This window comes from Myotis nattereri (assembly GCF_964212035.1).
Source record: "Myotis nattereri genome assembly, chromosome: 10".
In the NCBI taxonomy this organism is placed as follows: domain Eukaryota; kingdom Metazoa; phylum Chordata; class Mammalia; order Chiroptera; family Vespertilionidae; genus Myotis; species Myotis nattereri.
Genome location: NC_138085.1, coordinates 47,240,093 through 47,260,960, shown reverse-complemented (window position 1 = coordinate 47,260,960; position 20,868 = coordinate 47,240,093). Strand labels below are relative to the sequence as shown.

Sequence of the window (20,868 nt, the reverse complement as noted above, 5' to 3'; positions counted from 1 at the left end):
GGGGAAGGCGCCCCAACCCCCTGATCAGCCCTGCTCTGTGCCTGATAGGGGGGAGCTCCCCAACCCCCTGATCGCCCTGCGGCTCTGTGTGTGACAGGGTGCGGCGCCTCAATCCCCTGATCGGCCCCGCTCTGTGTGTGACAAGGTGCGGTGCCCCAACCCCCACCCCACACGGGCCCTGCTCTGTGTGTGATGGGGTAGAGCCATAACCTCCCCATCGGCCCTGCCCTGAGTGTGAGAGTGGCGGCGCCCCAACCCCCTGATCCGCCCTGCCCTGAGTGTGACAGGGGGCGGTGCCCCAACCCCCCAATCGGCCCTACCCTGAGTGTGACTGAGGGTGGCATCGCAACCTCCCAATCTGCCCTGCTCTGTGCATGACAGGGGAAGGCACCCCAACTCCCCAATCAGCCCTGCTCTGAGCCCGACCAGGGGCTGCACCTAGGGATTGGGCCTGCCCTCTGCCACCCAGCAGCAGGCCTAAGCCAGCAGGTCGTTATCTCCCGAGGGGTCCCAGACTGCGAGAGGGCACAGGCCGGGCTGAGGGACCCCCCCCATCCCCCCGAGTACACAAATTTTTGTGCACCGGGTCTCTAGTATATGATAATTAAAAGAATATCTCATTTCATAAATAGCCTACTATACTCAATAATTCCTAATGACTTTCTCTTATTAAAATACAATCCCAAACAAAATGTATTAGAGTCTGTGACATCTTTTCTTCCCCAAAACGCTGTGTGGTATGTGTTCTTTTCCTTATATTTAATGGCCTAAAAGTAAGTGGTTTGACTAAAGAGACAAAATAATTAAATGTAATACATGATCCTTAATTGGATCCCAGATTGAAAAATGAAATAAAAACCTGCAACAAAGGACATTAATAAAGCAATTTAAATATGAAATATGTTTAAAAATGCCATCATCAACACTAAATTTCTAGAAAAATTAAGTGATTTAGGAGAGATTTTTGAATTTTATACAACATTGGACCTCTAGATAATCTAGAGATTCAGGCTTCATAAAATCAGAAAATATTATTGTATAACATTTAATGCCAAGCAAGCTTATTTCTTTTTAATATCAAATAAATCATCCAAATTATAAAAGGTACCAAAATACTCTGCAACACTTCACATCTTATTTAAAAACAGGACTTAGAAAAATTACTAAAACAAAGAAATTGTGTTTTGTTCTAGTTTGATTCTATATATATTTATAAATCTAGAAAGTGGACTTAATTTTAGGGATATTTTGGATAAACTGATAATCATATAAGCTTACCTTAACTCTCTGTAGGAAAACTGTAAACTTACAGAAAATATCCTTTAGCAGATCAAACCACTGAGGAAAATTCAACATTCTCATCTGATCTGCGAGCCTACAAAAAAAAAAGAAATCAAACAAAAATAATGATTGTCTTTGGGCCAAATGATATATGAAATAAACGTACAAATTAAAGGAAACTATACTAAATACTAGTATAGTTTTTATACTGGTATACTAAATACTATCTAGTAACATAAGAATTATGTAATTTCATCTAGATACCTTATATCAAAAAATTGAGTTTGGGTCAATTACCAACCAACTCCTGCTTGGTTAAATATTTTTAAGATTAATCTAGTCAAGTATAGTGACTTATGAATCTTACAAAATAATTCCATGTGAGCATGATTCGTGACCATTGGGTGAAAAGCCAGAGAGAGATAAACCAATTTTTGTTTAAGGTAGAGAAGAAATATTCTGAAATAAGTAAAAATAGGAATATAACATCTCCCTTAATAACTTAATAACCTATTTTTCTAATTACAAGCTAAAAAGTACTTTTCCATATATGGCATGGTGGTTAAGAGCATGAGCTCTGGGGCCCACAATGCCTTGGATCAAGTTCCAGCCCTGCCATTTACTAGCTGTATGACTTTGGACAAGTGACTTAACCCCTGCATGCTCTCATTTTCTCACCTTAACATGGGTGAAAGTAACAGAACTTACCTTGTATGATTGCTATGAATATTAACTGAGTTAATAAGAAGTACATAGAATAATTCATGGTGCATAAAAAGTTCTATGTATTAACCAGTATGGTATCAGTATACATATATATGAATCATTATATATCATATTAGTATAATATATAATAGTATAGCCAATATTTTATAGCTGACAACAATCAATAACTTCAAGATAAAAAGTTAATGCAAAATAGTGCCATAAAAATATTTTATAGTATTACAATGACATTACTCTAAATTTTTAATGAATGCTGCTGCAGCTATGAGTTTATCTTCCAAAGATACTCCTATACTTGAGATACAGGAAGTTCTCTATTTGAGGAAATATCTGAGGGAAGAAAAAAATTAAAAATAACTGACTCTCCATTTCTATAGGGCTTTTAAAAGAGTCCCAATAACTTAACTTTTCTAACTACTGCACTAGTGATTCCTGCAGTATTAGAGATGCTTCAACTAACTCTGAAACTGAGTTTTCACTAGGTAATGGTATGTAAATTAAAACTCCACATCTTCATTCTATGAGTCTGACCTAGAGGAGTTTCACATTTGTCCATATTGTTAGTCATATTTTAGGCCAGTCAATAAAGTTTATATATCTATTTGAATGAGAAATTCATAGTCATAAAATATTTATCACTATTCTCAAAATAAAAGAATTAGGATTACAATGGTGAAAATAAAGTTATAGATATGGGCAATTCAAAATCATGTACTCAACTTTTCAAAGCCAATTAGAAGCTGGGTTTTAATTATTTGGGCTACTAATTTAAATTTCACACTGATATCCTCTGAAAAAGATTATCTTCAATTCCCCCCCCCTCCGTATCTACATTGTATTCTCTCTAACCTCTTTCTGCCCTGGGAGGCTGATCTGCTGGGCTTGGTCAATGAGGAACCTTTACAAAAGATTGGAAGGAAGAGCCCTGGCCAATGTAAGTCAGTTGACTGGGCGTAGTGCTGGGAACTGAAAGATTGCAGGTTTGATTCCTGGTCAGGGCACAGGCCCAGGTTGTGGGCTCAATCCCCTTTAGTGGGTGTGCAGGAGGCAGCTGATCAATGTTTTGCTCTCACATGGATGTTTCTCTCCCTCTCTCTCTCCCTTACTTTCTCTCTCTTAAAAAAAAAAAAAAAAACCCAAAACAATCAATAAAAATTGTTTAAAAAGACAGGAAGGAGAAAAGGTGCTCATAACTCCATCTCCTCTCCTTGAGGGGTTACCTCCAGATGACTGCCTCCCTCCAGTGAAGATAATTTCAACTACTGAATGTCTTTTTTCCCTCTACCACTACATATCTTTCTCCTTCTGAATTCTATTAACTGCTCTCTTCCCTTAATAGAATTCAGAAGGAATTCTGTGACTGATATTTATACTTACTTCGTAACAGCATCTGTGTCTAGTTCTTCTATTTGTGAAACTTTATTAATCACACACTGCAAAATTTAAGAAAAAAATGTGATTAATGTGAATTCTAAGTACTGTATATTTAAAAGGGCTTCAATGGGTAGAAATGAAAAAAATTTAAAAAGTGTTACTTTGAAAATACATCTTAAAATTAAATGAAAGTAAAAAGGCCTCAATGATTCTGATAATTATCTTACCAGACTCCTCTTGTGTCTCTTATACATACCTCAAGGTGTTTAAAAAACTTCAGCATTACCATTACCCTATTAAATAATTATTCCAGGGTAGCTTAAACTGTATTAATTAAAAAATCCTACTATTTAAAACTATTCAAAACATAAAAGAACACGGAATTATAATACTTAGAAACAAGATATAAACCCCATACTAAAACCCCAAATAAAATATGACAAATTTCTGTATGCTGATTTCGTATCCCACTATTTTAGTGAATTTCTTTATTAATTCTATTATCTTTTAGTTGGATTCTTTAGGGTTTTCTATATATAGTATCATGTCATCTGCAAATAGTGACAGTTTTACTTCTTCTTTTCCAATTTGGAGCCTTTTATTTATTTTTCTTGTCTGATTGCTGTGGCAAGGGCTTCCAGTATTATGTTGTAATAGTGGTGAGAGTGGGCATCCTCGTCTTATTCCTGATCTTAGAGGAAAAGCTTTTAGCTTTTCACCATCAGGTATGATGTTAGCTGTATGCTTGTCATTTAGAGCCTTTACCAAGTTGCGGTAAGATCTTTCTATACCCACTTTGTTGAGAGTTATCATAAATGGATGTGGAATTTTGTCAAATGCTTTTTCTGCATCTATTGAGATAATCATAGGATTTTTATCCTTGGTTTTGTTGATGTGATGAATCACGTTGTTTTTTGGATGTTGAACCACACTTGTATCCCTGGTATAAATCCTATTTGATCATGTAGTATAATCCTTTAATGTACTGTTGAATTCAGTTTGCTAGTATTCTGCTGACAATTTTGTTCATCAGTAATGTCAATAGATGAATGGCTAAAGATATGTGACACACACACACATAGTACTGTATATTGTGTATATATACACTCACACACTGGAATATTATGCGGCAATAAAAAAGAATGAAATCTTGCCATTTGCAAGAACATGGATGGATCTAGAGGGTATTGTGCTAAGTGAAATAACACAAATATGGTATAGTTTCACTTATGGGTGGAATCTAAAAACAACAACAAATGAACAAACAAAACAACAATAGATTTATAGAAACAGAGACTAAAGGGATGATTACCAGAAGTGAGTAGATGGGCGAAAAGGGGAAAGGAATACAGTCTGTCATATTGTGATAAGTTTGCACAGGGAAGATGATTACTATAATTAGTGGGGTGATCACATTTAAGATATAAAAATGTTGAAACTAATATAACCAATATAATATTGTTTACCAACTAGAATTAAGTTTTAAAAAAATGTAATTCCAAAAGAAATTTATTTTGGAAGCTACATTTTCCTTTTCTTTTTTAAAATATATTTTTATTGATTTCAGAGAGAAAGGGGGAGAAAGAATCATTGATCAACTGCCTCTTGCACACTCGCCACTGGGGATCTAGCTCGCAACCCAGGCACGTGCCCTTGACCGGAATTGAACCTGGGACCCTTAGGTCCCCAGGCCGATACTCTATCCACTGAGCCAAACCAGCTAGGGCGGAAGTTACATATTCTTGCAATACATGCAACAGTTTAAAGTTGAAAAAAAAATGCTTAGACTTCAAGAGAAGTTTGGGAATTAAAACAGCAGTTTAAAAAACTTATTTAAAAGCATAGTATTCTTACAGAAAATTGTACAAATTATGTTTATTGCTCAATATTTTTTCACAATGGAATACACCTGTGTAACCAGAACTCAGATCATGAAACTGAACACTGTCAGTAAGCCATTCTCCTGCTCCCCTCCAAGTAACTGTTTCCTCCCAAAAGTCACTCCTATCCTGATTCCTAAAACAATAGGTGTTTGAATCAAGTGAGTGGAATCATATAGTGTATATTCCTTGGTGTCTAGTTTATTTGGCTACACATTATGTATGTGATATTCATGCACATTGTTGTATGTAATTTATTCATTCTCATTGGTGTATAGTATTCAATTATATAAATATACCACAATTCTATTTATCTTTTCTACTGATGACAGAATTTTTTTCCATTTTTTTAATATAAATAGTGCTACAATGAAATTCTTGTTGTGTCTTCGGTGAACTTATGTATGCATTTTTGTCAGGTAAATACTTTGAAGTAGAACTGCTGAGTCGTAAGTGTATATTTAGCACTAGCAGATAGTGTCAACAATTTTTTAAAGTGGCTTTAACTATTTTAAAATAGTGTTTCAGCTAGTGTTTGAAAGAGGTAAAAGATGGAGTGACTATAATTTTTTACTTGATTTAAACATTAAAAACTTGGTATTGTACATTCAACTTCATGATGGTCAATTAAGCCTAGTAAACACATTTTAAATTGGTTTTTTTTCTTTATACAGAAAAACTGAAGTTCAATAAATAAGATTTATCTGAGTAAAAAAAGCCAAAACAGAGATCAGGAAAGACTAAAAAAACACACATGGATTTCAGTTTACAATTATGATTTCTTAGAGATCAAATGTAAGATGAAATGAACATTTATCTACTGCTGGTGACAGTATATATTGTTAATTTTTAAAAATTTAAAAATTGGTCACTTTCTGACCAATAATTCCACTTTTAGAAATCAGTTATAAGGAAATAGTCTTATATAAAACCAAACAAACAAAAAATTGTATATCACAGACACTTGTCACAATGTTCTTAACAGCACCAACCTGAAAACAACTTAAATATGTAGCATAAAGAAAATGTTAAGTTTAACATAATATTGATGAAATTTTATACAATCACTAAAAATCTAACTGAAATGTATGAACAAATAAAAATATATATAGGATGATAATTAAAAACATCAGTAACAATTTATACTTGTAAATATTATTAAATTATAATATTTTTAGCTGATAGGGCTATGTTCTACTTTTCTACATTTTCAGCTTTTAAATAAATGAAAAAATATTACTATTATACTATATATACTATTTCTAGGATCATGTAAAAACAAACTTCACAAAAGATTCTAGAATAAAATATATCAAATAAAAATGTATAATTACCTGTTTAATGATATTCTTTGCCGTAATAATCATTTCTTCACTATAGATTTCTAAAAAATTAAGTTTTCTTTGTTTTAAAAGTCCAAATACAAGAGATACTAGTCTTTCCTATCAAAATAAAAGAAGAGTGTGTAATTTCACACTTTAAATACCAAATAATCTTAGAGATAGAAATATTAAACACCAAGGGTTTTATTTTTAGATGCTCAGACACCTATACTACACATGGTATTTTTTAGAAGCCTGGAAAGAAACAAACAAAAAAACCCTTCTACTGCAATCTGGTCATCAGATTTTTGGAGTCAGTGTTCTAAAACAGATAAATCCTATTCCATAAGAGTGGATCAAATGAAGCTGGTTTAAGAACAAGACAATACAAAAATGTATTTTAGCCTAGCTTCAAGTAGCTAGAAAATACCTTTCTTAAACCCTGATGACTAACAATCCTCCGTGATCCATGTGCTTTTTAATTAGTGGTCTAGAAGACTGGAATGATGACCTGGACTATCTGTGGAGAATTAACTGCTAACAGGTACAAATAGCTCTTAACTACTTAGACTGCTGTCAGGGCTTTTTGGAACTTTACTAGTTCTTAGCATTAATCAGCATTGAGAAGTTACCACATATGTAAAGCCTGGATATGATGTATTTGTATATGCATGTGCATAAAACATGTTCATAATAGGTGCTCAGTGAATGTGAATGACTGATGAGTTATATAAGAATAATCACTTTTTAAAGAGATATACTCTAGTACATGCATATACATGGATATACGTTAATTTGTTCATATCTACATTTTGAATTTGGTTTGTAATCTATATAGAGACCTCATTTTTACTCCAATTTCTAATTAAGCTATAAAATTATTTTATTCTCTAATTTCACAGGATAATAAACAATTATGGTACTTGCTAAAATCACATATGAAGTACTTTATAGGTCTAATAAAACTTGAAATTTAATGTAATTTTGTTCCCTATAATCTGAGAAGAATGTGTTCTAAACTAAGGGTTTTAGGAATTAGCACCAAGCAATGACGTAAATTTCATTCCAGTGCTTAAAAACCATACCTCTTCTAAAATTTGACAGTCATCTTCCAGTGGTCTATTTAAGTCACTGTGACAATAAGTAGAAAATTCTGCAATCATCATTTTATCTATCAGTTTTTCTAATTCACAAAGCTGTGATCCCAAATGCCTACAAAGGAAGAAGAAAATGTTACATATAAAAAATCCAAATTCACTCCACGATTAAGGGAACTATAGGCAAAACTTTTCTGACAGTACTTGTGCAATAATGTGATGCTTTAGTAAAATGGAGTCCTTTAACTTAACAAAAAAACCTGCAACAGTTTCACATCACCTCCCAAATTCTATTTTTCTCTTTAACTTCCAGTTAAATGTTATAGGAAACCTGGTTCTAGAAATTTTTTCTGCCAAGGGCCATTTGGATATTTATACTGTTCTTGGGCCATACAAAAGTATCAACTTAAAAATTAGCCTGCTATATTTGGTCAAACATTTAATTAACTCACTTCTAATGCTTTGCAGGGCCATTCCAAATGATTTTGCGGGTTTTATATGGCCCATGGGCTGGACATTCTCCACCCCTGATTGAACATCAATGCCAGTAGCTCCCAAGCCATTCATTTATACAACAAATACAAGCACCTACTATGTGCCAGGTCCTGGTCTGGGTACATATAAATATCTGAAGGACTATCAGGACAGATTGACTCAATTCAATCTCTGTCATCATCAGTTTGAGTTACTGTGCAATATCCCTCAGGTCCAAAGAGAATTATTTCAACTGACTTTAAAACAGTAATTTATCCATTCATCCACAAAGAATATATCTTAAGGAAAAGAAATCCTACATTACAAAAGTAATCATATTGTTAGTTCTGAGAGCATTCTATTTATATTGTAGGATAAAACAAATGAGTAATTATGTTGACATCATTAGGAACTACAGTTTTCAGCCTGTTCAAAAGGATATGAGTAAGACTGAAGTAAAAACTCTACAGTCCTGAATTTAATTGAAACTATCATTATAAACTCGTATTTTTTTTATAAAGGGAAAATTATTCTCTAGCGCTTTCCACTACAAATTATCTCTGGTACCTAGGCTGTAATTTTAAAATACCATTTCCTACTAAGAGAAACTAGAGCTCTTTAGAAAAATGGCAGATTACAAGTCTGGGGCAGAAAATATGTAGGAGTATCTTGTCATAACACAAAGTAAGAAAACAATCAATGACTACTCATGGAATCATGTCTCAATAATGAATTGGAGGAGGTTCCTACAAAAGATAGGACAATTTGAACATTGATAAAAACAAAAACAGCAACGAACTTAAACACTTCAAATATATATAAATTCCATGTGTTTATAAAAATATTTTTTAAAAACTCATCAGTCACCTTTGGAAGATGCTGGATTTTCAAATCACTATTTTTTAAAAGTTCTAAATAAGGGAAAAGAATCTAGAATTTATTCTGCTTACACTTATAAGAAATGTCCTTCAGAGTTATCAAATAGTTGTTACGTAGAAACACTGATTTAAGGAAATATTCCAGTTAGTAAATTAATAAAGAAGTATAGAATTAGAATATCATAATTTGGAACCCATAATAGATTAGTCTACCAGGGGTGGGCAAACTTTTTGACTCGAGGGCCACAATGGGTTCTTAAACTGGACCGGAGGGCCGGAACAAAAGCATGGATAAAGTGTTTGTGTGAACTAATATAAATTCAAAGTAAACATCATTACATAAAAGGGTTACGGTCTCTTTTTTTTTAGTTTTATTCATTTCAAACGGGCCGGATCTGGCCCGCGGGCCGTAGTTTGCCCATGGCTGGCTAGGCAATGAACATCAATGGCTGCTAGTATCACAAAAAGAGAGACAACCAGATATATGCATCTTGACTGAAATATACACCACTACCTATTAGATACTCTTGACAAAAATTAAAACTTAAATCTGGTCAAGATTTTAAATCTAACTACCAGTTTATAAAAATTATAGGCAAAAGAAAAACACGCTAAACATGAGGGTGTAGTTGGCAAAACCCAGACTCTCAGAAGGATCTAAAAGACAACTCAATTTCTTCAATAAATATTTTGAAAGGAAGAATACAAGAAGAATAGGGAACTATAAATCAAGACACTTGAAATATATTAACCAACTGCAATGCATAGATGATATCTGGATATTTTTTTCAAGAAAAACTATAAAAATGAATTTTGAGATAAACAGGAAAATCTGAACATTCACTAGATATTTGAAAGTATAAATGATATTAGAGTTATGTTTTTTAAAATCTTTTTCTTTCAAAGATATATCATGAAATATTTATGGAAGAAAGGAAATGATGTTTTGAATTTGTTTCCAATACAGGAGTAGGTGGAGGGACATAGAGGAAAAAAAATTGGCTATGAGTTTGTAACTCACGTGCAATACACAATTTACCTAGCTTCATACAACGCTCTCATATAATTTCTTCTACTTTTTAATATGTCTGAGTTTTCAGTAAGTTTTAAAAAGTACTAACAGAGCAGGATATAAATCTACCCATAATTTTACTATTTCTTGGTTCTTAAATTTTATGAAAATCAGATTTCTTTTTAAGGCACACTAGAGGTTACACTCAGGTATGTGTTACATTCAGGTATGAATGGTCTTCAACAAATTCCAACAAAGAATTATGGTGATAAGTCAATATGATTATATCTACTGATATTTGGGCATCAAAATAAAACTCTAATTTCAGCATAATAACTTATAAGTGAGGGTCTATTTGACCTCACATATTGTCTTAATTAAGTAGCTTCATTTTTATGCATTCTTTAAGTACTTTCAAAGTCTGATAACTATAATTTTAAAAAGGCAGATATGAATTTTAATGTTAACATCAATAGTACATAATCACAGGTACATGATATATACACAAAGATTTGTCTAAACAAATCCTTAAACAAAACTTTCAGGATTAAGATGTTCTACAAGATTCACCTATTCATCCTTGCTCTAATTGTTTTTTATATTCTTGACTGCTTTGAGAATAGATATCATAATAATTGTTTGCACATTATTAACCTTATAAAAATATTTAAGATAAATCTATTAACAATTCATTTTAAAAGTATGTATACTTTCTGTATATAAGCTTGGCCTCTACAGATTCTGCCCCTACCCTCTTTTCTGGGTGTTTGTTGTTTGCATTTATTGGTTTATCTGTTTGTTTTGTGGTGTTTTCTCAACATATATATATTTTTTTCTTTTTTCTTCCTTTTTCTTTTCCCTCCTCAATATAATTTGTGCTCTCTTTACTCTCCCCTAATTCTCTTTTCTCTGATGTTCACTTATATTGGTGTTATCGATGTCATGAGCACGTTCGTGTTTTGTTTGCCTTGTGTCATGTCTTGTTGAGTTGCATTTTGTCCTGTTTGGTCAATGTGGTAGAGAGCGAGCCACATAACCAGACACCTGGAGAGGAGACACCATCCACAAACGGGTCAATAACACTCTACCAGGGGTGGGCAAACTTTTTGACTCGAGGGCCACAATGGGTTCTTAAACTGGACCGGAGGGCCAGAACAAAAGCATGGATGGAGTGTTTGTGTGAACTAATATAAATTCAAAGTAAACATCATTACATAAAAGGGTACGGTCTTTTTTTTTTTTAGTTTTATTCATTTCAAACGGGCCGGATCCAGCCCGCGGGCCATAGTTTGCCCACGGCTGCTTTAGACCCAACTACAGAGGCAGGAAGATGGCAGCCGGGAGGACGGCAGTAAGGGAGAAAGCGTGAGTGAGGGAGCGAAAGGAGACTGTGTGGAAGTATGGTGTGTGTGTGTGTGTGTGTGTGTGTGTGTGTGTCTACATGAGTGAGGGACAGTTAGATCCTGCAGGACCTTCAAGGGCTGGTGGACCGGGCTCACCTAGCCAGGCAGCCTCTGCTACCATTGCAAAGAGTCCCAGGGCAGCCAGCTCTACCACAGAGGCCATGCCATCTTGAAAGGGAGAGCTGCTGTGACTGGGAACCCACCACTGCTGCAAGCAGCCACATGAGCAGTGCACATCCGAATAGCCGCCGCCAACTGAGGAGCAGCCATTGCCCGAGTAGCCACTGCTGCCTGAGGAGCAGCCACCATCTGAGTAGCCACTGCTGCCTGAGGAGCAGCCCTTGCATTACTCAACACCTAGATCCTTCAGTGAGAGCAAAAATGGGGAGACAAAAAAAAACCCTAAAGGAAAGAAAAGGGAAAATCACCAGAAAAGCTAAGTGAAACGAAGGCATGCGATGTGTCAGGAAAAGAATTCAGAATAAGGGTCATATAGTTCATAAACTGGGATGGATGAAAAAAATCAACAACTTATGTAAGAATCAAGAGGAAATAGAGTGATATAGTTACAATAAAAAACACTATGGAAAGTTTCAACAGTAGACTAAGAGAAGCAGAGGACCGAATTAGCGAATTAGAAGACAGGGCAGCAAAAGACACCCAAACTGAACTGCAATTGGAGAAAAAAAATTGAAAGACAGAAGGACAGCCTAAGGAAGCTTTGGGACAACATGAAACAAAACAACATCCATATAACAGGGTGCCAGAACGACAAGAAGAGGAACAAGGGTTAGAAAACCAATTTGAAGAAATAATGTCAGAAAACTTCCCTAATTTGGGGAAGAAAAAAGTCACACAAGCACAGAGTCCCAAACAATATGAACCCAAAAAGACCCAAACTAAGACATGTTGTAATTATGATAGCAAATGTTCAGGACAAAGAGAGAATCTTAAAGGCTGCAAGAGAGAGACAGAAAGTTCCGTAAAAGGGATCTCCCGTTAGATTATCAAATGATTTCTCAACAGAAACACATCAGGGTAGAAAGAAATTGAAAGAAATTTACAAAGTGATGCAAAGCAAGGGACTGAATCCAAGAATACTCTATCCAGCAAGGCTATCAATCAAGATTGAAAGGGAAATCAGGAGCTTCACAGACAAAAAAAGGCTAAGGGAGTTTATCACTACCAAGCCAGCAATGCAAGAAATGCTAAAGGGACTGGTGTAAAAAGAAGAAATAAAAAAGGAAGAAGAAACACAGGCACAAAAAATAAAAATGGCTACAAACAAGTACCCATCAATAATAACTTTAAACGTAAATGGACTAAATGCTCCAATCAAAAGACATCGAGTGGCTGAATGGATAAAAAAACATGACCCATATATATGCTGTCTACAAGAGACCCACCTCAGTGCAAGGGACTCACACAGACTGAAAGTGAAGGGATGGAAAAATATCTTTTAGACAAATAGAAATGAAAAGAAAGCTGGGGTAGCAATACTTATATCTGACAAAACAGAACTCAAAGTGAAGGCCAGAACAAGAAATAAGGAAGGCCACTTCATAATACTAAAGGGATCGATACAACAAGACGATATAACCCTGGTAAACATATGTACCCAATGCAGGAGCACCCAAATACATTAAAAAAACTCCTGGAAGATATCAAGGGAGAGATTGACAACAATACAATCATAGTAGGGGACTTTAATACCCCACTGACATCACTGGATAAATCCTTTAGACCAGTGGTTCTCAACCTTCCTAATGCCGCAACCCTTTAATACAGTTCCTCATGTTGGGGTGACCCCAATTTCATTGTTACAAATTGAACATAATTAAAGCATAGTGATTAATTACAAAAACAATATGTAATTATATATGTGTTTTCCAATGGTCTTAGGTGACCCCTGTGAAAGGGTCATTTGACCCCCAAAGGGGTCGCGACCTACAGGTTGAGAACCGCTGCTCTAGACAAAAGTCAGCAAAGAAACAGCAATCCTAAATGATTCACTAAATCAGATGGACTTAAATGACATCTTTAGAACATTTCACCCCAAAGCCACGGAATATACGTTTTTCTCAAGTGCACATGGGACATTTTCAAAGATAGACCTCCTATTGGGTCACAGGCAAAGTCTCTCTAAATTCAGGAAGATTGAAATCATATCAAGCATCTTCTCAGACCACAATGGCATAATATTAGAAATAAACTACAATTAAAACAATAAAAAAATTCAAACACTTGGAAGCTGAATAGCATGTTATTAAACAATGACTGGGTTACCAACGAGATCAAAGAAGAAATTAAAAACATCCTGGAAACAAATGACAATGAAAACACAACAATCCAAAATCTATGGGACACAGTGAAAACAGTCCAAAGAGGGAAGTTTATAGCTCTACAGGCCTACCTCAAAAAAAAAAAAAGAAAAAATAGTAATAAATTATCTAACTCTACAACTTAAAGAATTAGAAGGAGAGCAATAAGAAAAGCACAGAGTAAGCAGAAAGAAGGAGACAATAAAGATCAGAGCACAAATACTAAATGACATAGAGACAAAAAAAAAACAACACAAAAGATCAATAAAATCTAGAGCTGGTTCTTTGAAAGGATAAACAAGATTAATGAACCTCTAGCCAGGCTCACCAAGAAGCAAAGAGAGAGGACCCAAATAAACAAAATCAGAAATGAAAGCGGCGAAATAACAACAGACCTCATAGAAATACAAAGGATTATAAAAAAAATACTATGAACAACTCTATTCCAACAAACTAGACAACCTAAAATAAATGGACATATTCCTAGAAAAATACTAGGTTCCAAAACTCAATCAGGAAGAATAAAAAAAACCTGAATAGGCCGATAACTACCAATGAAATTGAAGCAGTAATCAAAAATCTTCCAGCAAACAAAAGCCCGGGGCAAGATAGCTTCACAGGGGAGTTTTACCAAACATTCAAAGAACTAAAACCTATCCACCTCAGACTATTGCAAAAAATTCAAGAGGAAGGAACACTTCCAAGCTCATTCTATGAAGCCAGCATTACCCTAATCCCAAAACCAGATAAAGATTCACAAAGAAAGAGAATTACAGGCCAATATCCCTCATGAACATAGATGCCAAAATCCTCAACAAAATTCTAGCAAATCAGATCCAGCATTACATAAGAAAGATCATACACCATACCAAGTGGGATTTATCCCAGGGATGCAAGGATGGTACAATATCTGCAAATCAATAAATGTGATACCTCACATGAACAAATTAAAAGATAAAAATGACATAGTAGTATCAATTGATGCAGAAAAAGCATGACAAATTCCAACACCCTTTCTCGATAAAAACCCTCAGCAAAGTGGGAATAGAGGGATCATGCCTCAACATAATAAAAGCCTTATATGACAAAGCTACAGCCAACGTCATACTCAATGGGCAAAAACTAAAACCATTTTACCTAAGAACAGGAACAAGACAGGGATGCCCACTTTCACCACTCCTGTTCGACATAGTACTGGAAGGTCTAGCCATACTGATTAGAAAAGAAGAAGAAATAAAAGGTATCCAAATTGGAAAAGAAGAAGTAAAACTGTCATTATTCGCAGATGATATAATACTGTACATGAAAACCCTAAAGACTCCATCAAAAAACTATTAGACTTAATAAACGAATTCAGCAATGTAGAAGGATACAAAATTAATGCCAAGAAATCTATGGCATTTTTATACACCAATAGTGAAGTTACAGAAAGAAAGATTTTTAAAGATCCCATTTACCACTGTACCAAAAAAAATTAATATACCTAGGAATAAACTTAACTAAGGACGTAAAAGACCTGTACTCGAAAAACTACAGGACACTGAAAAAAGAGCTAGAAGAAGATATAAACTGATGGAAGAACATACCGTGTTCATGGATTGGTAGAAGCAACATCATTAAAATGTCCATACTACCCAAAGCAATCTATATATTGCTTTCCACTACCCGTTAAAATACCAACAGCGTATTTCACAGACCTAGAACGAACTCTCCAAAAATTCATCTTGAATAAAAAAAGACCCCGAATAGCCCCAGCAATCCTGAGAAAGAAGACAAAAGTAGAAGGGATCTCAATACTAGACATCAAGCTATATTACAAAGCCACTGTTCTCAAAACTGCCTATATCTTTGCACAAGAACAAACATATAGACCAATGGAATAGGATGGAGAACCCAGAAATCGACTCAAACCACTATGCTCAATTAATATTTGACAAAGGAGGCAAGAGCATACAATGGAGTCACGACAGTTTCTTCAATAAACGGTGTTGGGAAAATTGGACAGATACATGCAAAAAAATAAAACTATACCACCAACTTATACCATTCACAAAAATAAACTCAAAATGGATAAAGGACTTAAATGCAAGATGGGAAACCATAAAAATCTTAAGAGGAATCCACAGGCAGCAAAATCTCAGACATATGCCAAAGCAATATCTTCACCGATACAGCTCCTAGGGCAATGGAAACTAAGGAGAAAATAAACAAATGGGACTACATCAAAATAAAAAGTTTCTGCACAGCAAAAGAAACCATCAACAAAACAACAAAAAAGCCCACTGCATGGGAGAACATATTTGCCAATGTTATCACTGATAAGGGTTTCATCTCCAACATTTATAGGGAACTCATACAACTTAACAAAAGGAAGATAAATAATCCAATCCAAAAAAAATGGGCAACAGACCTAAATAGATACTTGTCAAAAGAGGACATACAGAAAGCCAAGAGATATATGAAAACATGCTCACAGTCACTAATCATCCAAGATAGGCAAATCAAAATGACAATGCAGTACCATCTCACACCTGTCAGAATGGCTATCATCAACAAATCAACAAACGACAAGTGCTGGAGAGGATGTGGAGAAAAAGGAACCCTCGTGGGAATGCAGACTGGTGCAGCCACTATGGAGAACAGTATGGAGTTTTCTCAAAAAACTAAAAATGGAACTCCCATTTGACCCAGTGATCACACTTCTAGTAATATATCCCAAGAAACTAGAAACACCAATCAGAAAGGATATATGCACCCCTTATGTTCATAGCAGCACATTTTACCATAGCTAAGATTTGGAAACAGCCTAAGTGCCCATCAGCAGATGTGCGGATTAGAAAACTGTGGTACATTTACACAATGGAACACTATGCTGCTGTAAAAAAGAAGGAATTCTTACCATTTGCAACAGCATGGATGGAACTGGAGAGCATTATGCTACATGAAATAAGTCAGTCAGGGAAAGATAACTATTCCATGATCTCACTCACTTGTGGAATATAATGAATAACATAAACTGATGAACAGAAACAGGTCCAAAGACAGAAAAGCATCAATCAGACCGTCAAACCTCAGAGAGAAGGAGGGAAGGGTGAGGCGGGGGAGAGGGGGAGAGATCAACCAAAGTAGTTGTGTGCATGCATAGAAGCATAACCAATGGACACAAACACTAGGGGGGTGAGGGCACGAGTGGGGGAGGGCACGCAATGGGGAGATAAGGACAGATATGTAATACCTTAATTAAGAAAAGAAAAATGGGGGGAAAAATGAATTTATAATTTAGTAATAAATTTACTTTGAAGCTACATTTTCCAGAATATATTAAGTATCTTTTAAGTTATAGAGCACATATCTTCCATAAAAATTCTCTGTAGTTACGTAGAGTTTAAGGTTTGGATGGGTTTCCCAGCAAATAGATACTTCCACAAGAACACTTAACCGAATTAAATTTTGTGGCTTGTAATGGGTCTATCAATAAATTAAACATTTTGCCATGATCTCACGTAAAATAACTAAAATCCTAATCTTAAAGGTATTTTCAAAATAAAAACAGAAAAAACTGGGTCTTTTCCAACACCATGTGGAGTTTTTTGTAATGTGATAAACAATGAAAATCAGAAATAAAATTTAATAATTATTAAATTAAAAATCTAGTCTAAAGCTTTTAAAAGGAACTTAATTTTAGATATATTGGTATTTCTTCTGTTACCTTGATAATATCTTGACAAAAAATATTTCAATATTTCTAAAACATTAGTTTCAAAGTTGTGATTGGCCTTTCATTTATTTCATCTACTAGAAAACGTAATTTTGCTTCTTCATCCAAATGTCCCTGTAAATATTGATCCTTATGAGTTTTGTTTGTTTAGCTAAGAATAAAATATCAGAATGATAACATTACTAAACAGATCAATCTGGAAGAAAAAATAACCATGTAACTTTAATCATACTCACATTTCTTCAGCTAACCTTACACACTAAAATTTATACTTTAAAATTTTTTAAGATTATTTCTAATGGTTTATTTAATTGACATACCGGAAGCTGTGAATGCCCTGAAGTTCCTGCTGTAAAACCTCTTGTGTTGTTGCTATTAAGTCCAATGCTCCAACAAATTCAGAAGCAGATAACAACACCTGTACTGTAGGTTGAGTCTGGTGTACAGTGGCCATTAACTTCAGTTTATTGTACACTTTAACACAATTATTTCTGCTAAGTGCCAGTCTTAAAATGTGTAGTGATCCTTCACACATTACTTTATCAATCTGTGCAATTTTATCTCGAAGCATTTTTACAGCCTGGGAAGTTTTCTTGAGGTAGTCCTGCAATTCGTGTTGAGAGGTCATTGCATGAAAAAATGCTTCTGAACGTAGAGAGATCTGGTGAGCAATGTTTACTTCCACAATATCCAGGTAATGGCTCAGCTTGAGAGGGAAGGAGAAAAAAATCATGGAGTATTATAAGTATACCTTCCTTGACTGTCCAAATACTTCCTGAAAATGATACAAGATTTCTACATGTATTTTAATCCCCTTGGTGAATTGTTTGCTTATGGGATCCTTGGTATTAGACATAACAAAATGGAAGAGAGGTAAAGATATAGCCCAAAGATTAATAAAATGTAAGACAACAGTGTAGAAGGTGATTTACTTACTGCCCTCCAAACACTAACCTCTTTCTAAAAAGTAAAAGTACATCACAGTCATATCAGATTATAATCTAGCTTCAGAAGTTCTAAAATCTGAGAGAGCATGAGCTCCTTAAACCCCAGACATCGTCATCATTAACATACAAATCACTTACCTGACTAAAAGATGATTATAGTTAATATTTATTGACCTTCTCCTTTTATGTACCGGGCACTGGTATATTATACACATCATTTTCTAATTTTAACAATCTTGGAATAAAGGTATTATTATTCTTATTTTACAGATGAAAAAACTGAGGCTCAGAGTCATTACAATACTTGAAGTCACATGGTTAGTAAGTGTCAAAACTAAAATTTGAAACCAGGTCTGTCTGACTCAAAAGCTTAAGTTATTTATACAATATACCATGCTGCCTTGAAATGCTAAAGAATTCATAAAAGACCAATTGATGGTCCAGTCACAAATTGTAAAAAGTACTAAAACTTATTTGGATTTTTTTTTCAAGGCTGCTTATTTCACATTTCAAAAATTATTAGCAACTTGTAATACTCAGTTCATTTCCAATGTATTTTCTTCTTAAAAGGTTGACAAATGCCTTAAATAATTAATTCATATATATTTTTATAACACTACCAAGATGAATTCCTAGATTAGCATAGAAATTGTTACTCTAAAAAATTTAGAAAAATTAAAAATGCTTTCTAATTTCAAATATGGACTTCTAAAACTTGCGTTGTCTTTTCTTCCTAAGTGCATATGCCTTTCCATTTGTCTCCCACTTGCTCACTTGATGGTTCTTCAACCTATAGCAAAAATTTAGGCATTATTTCTGAACATCTCAGGAGAATTCATAGCGTTAAAGGGTTAATGAACTTTTTTTAACACTTAGGACTCTTAAGACTGGAAGAGATTATTTGGTCACCTAGCCTGTATCCTTAATACCATGCAGGATCACAATATCTTCAGTAAGGCTTCTTCAGTCATTTATTATAATACTAGAGGCCTGTTGCATGAAAAGATTCACGCAATAGGCCTTCCCTTCCCTTGGCTGCTGGCACCGGTTTTCATCCCGCACCTGGGACCCAGGCTTTCGCTCTGGCTGGGCTCCCTCCGGAACCACCCCAGAGCCGTCAGGCTTCGCTGCTCGGCAGGCCCCGGGGCTGTGAGGCCTCTATGCTCCGCCTGGCACCGGGGCCCTGTGGCCTCGCTGCTCCGCCTGGCACCGGGGCTGTGTCACCTCGCTGCTCCACCGATCCCGGGGCCGTGAGGCCTCACTGCTCTGCGAATCCCGGGGCCATGAGTCTGCCTGTTCCGACTGGTGCTAGGGCCGTGTGGCCTTGCTGCTCCACCGATCCGGGGGCCATGAGGCCTCACTGCTCCACCGATCTAGAGGCCATGAGGCTCACTGCTCCACCGATCTAGAGGCCATGAGGCCTCACTGCTCCACCGATCCAGAGGCCATGAGGCTCACTGCTCCACCGATCCAGAGGCCATGAGGCTCACTGCTCCACCGATCCAGAGGCCATGAGGCTCACTGCTCCACCGATCCAGAGGCCATGAGGCTCACTGCTCCACCGATCCAGGGGCCATGAGGCCTCACTGCTCCACCGATCCAGAGGCCATGAGGCTCACTGCTCCACCGATCCAGAGGCCATGAGGCTCACTGCTCCACCGATCCAGAGGCCATGAGCATCACTGCTCCACCGATCCAGGGGCCATGAGGCCTCACTGCTCCACCGATCCAGGGGCCATGAGGCCTCACTGCTCCACCGATCCAGGGGCCATGAGGCTCACTGCTCCACCGATCCAGGGGCCATGAGGCCTCACTGCTCCACCGATCCAGAGGCCATGAGGCCTCACTGCTCCACCGATCCAGAGGCCATGAGGCCTCACTGCTCCACCGATCCAGAGGCCATGAGGCTCACTGCTCCACCGATCCAGAGGCCATGAGGCTCACTGCTCCACCGATCCAGAGGCCATGAGGCTCACTGCTCCACCGATCCAGGGGCCATGAGGCTCACTGCTCCACCGATCCAGAGGCCATGAGGCTCACTGCTCCACCGATCCAGAGGCCATGAGGCTCACTGCTCCACCGATCCAGAGGCCATGAGGCTCACTGCTCCACCGATCCAGGGGCCATGAGGCTCACTGCTCCACCGATCCAGAGGCCATGAGGCTCACTGCTCCACCGATCCAGAGGCCATGAGGCTCACTGCTCCACCGATCCAGGGGCCATGAGGCCTCACTGCTCCACCGATCCAGAGGCCATGAGGCTCACTGCTCCACCGATCCAGGGGCCATGAGGCTCACTGCTCCACCGATCCAGAGGCCATGAGGCTCACTGCTCCACCGATCCAGAGGCCATGAGGCTCACTGCTCCACCGATCCAGGGGCCATGAGGCCTCACTGCTCCACCGATCCAGGGGCCATGAGGCCTCACTGCTCCAC

General features: G+C 36.7%; 1 protein-coding gene across 1 annotated transcript in view; it reads right to left on the bottom strand.

The window, feature by feature from the left end:
* The window catches only part of VPS54 (VPS54 subunit of GARP complex), an 87,104-nt gene that overhangs the window by 54,376 nt on the left and 11,860 nt on the right, over positions 1 to 20,868 (bottom strand). The window contains exons 6-10 of the mRNA XM_081100586.1: positions 17,807 to 18,192; positions 7,669 to 7,795; positions 6,596 to 6,703; positions 3,385 to 3,440; positions 1,279 to 1,375 (exon numbers count right to left, since the gene is read on the bottom strand). Of these exons, the coding sequence (XP_080956712.1) occupies positions 1,279 to 1,375; positions 3,385 to 3,440; positions 6,596 to 6,703; positions 7,669 to 7,795; positions 17,807 to 18,192 (774 nt within the window). The remainder of the gene's footprint in view (positions 1 to 1,278; positions 1,376 to 3,384; positions 3,441 to 6,595; positions 6,704 to 7,668; positions 7,796 to 17,806; positions 18,193 to 20,868) is intronic.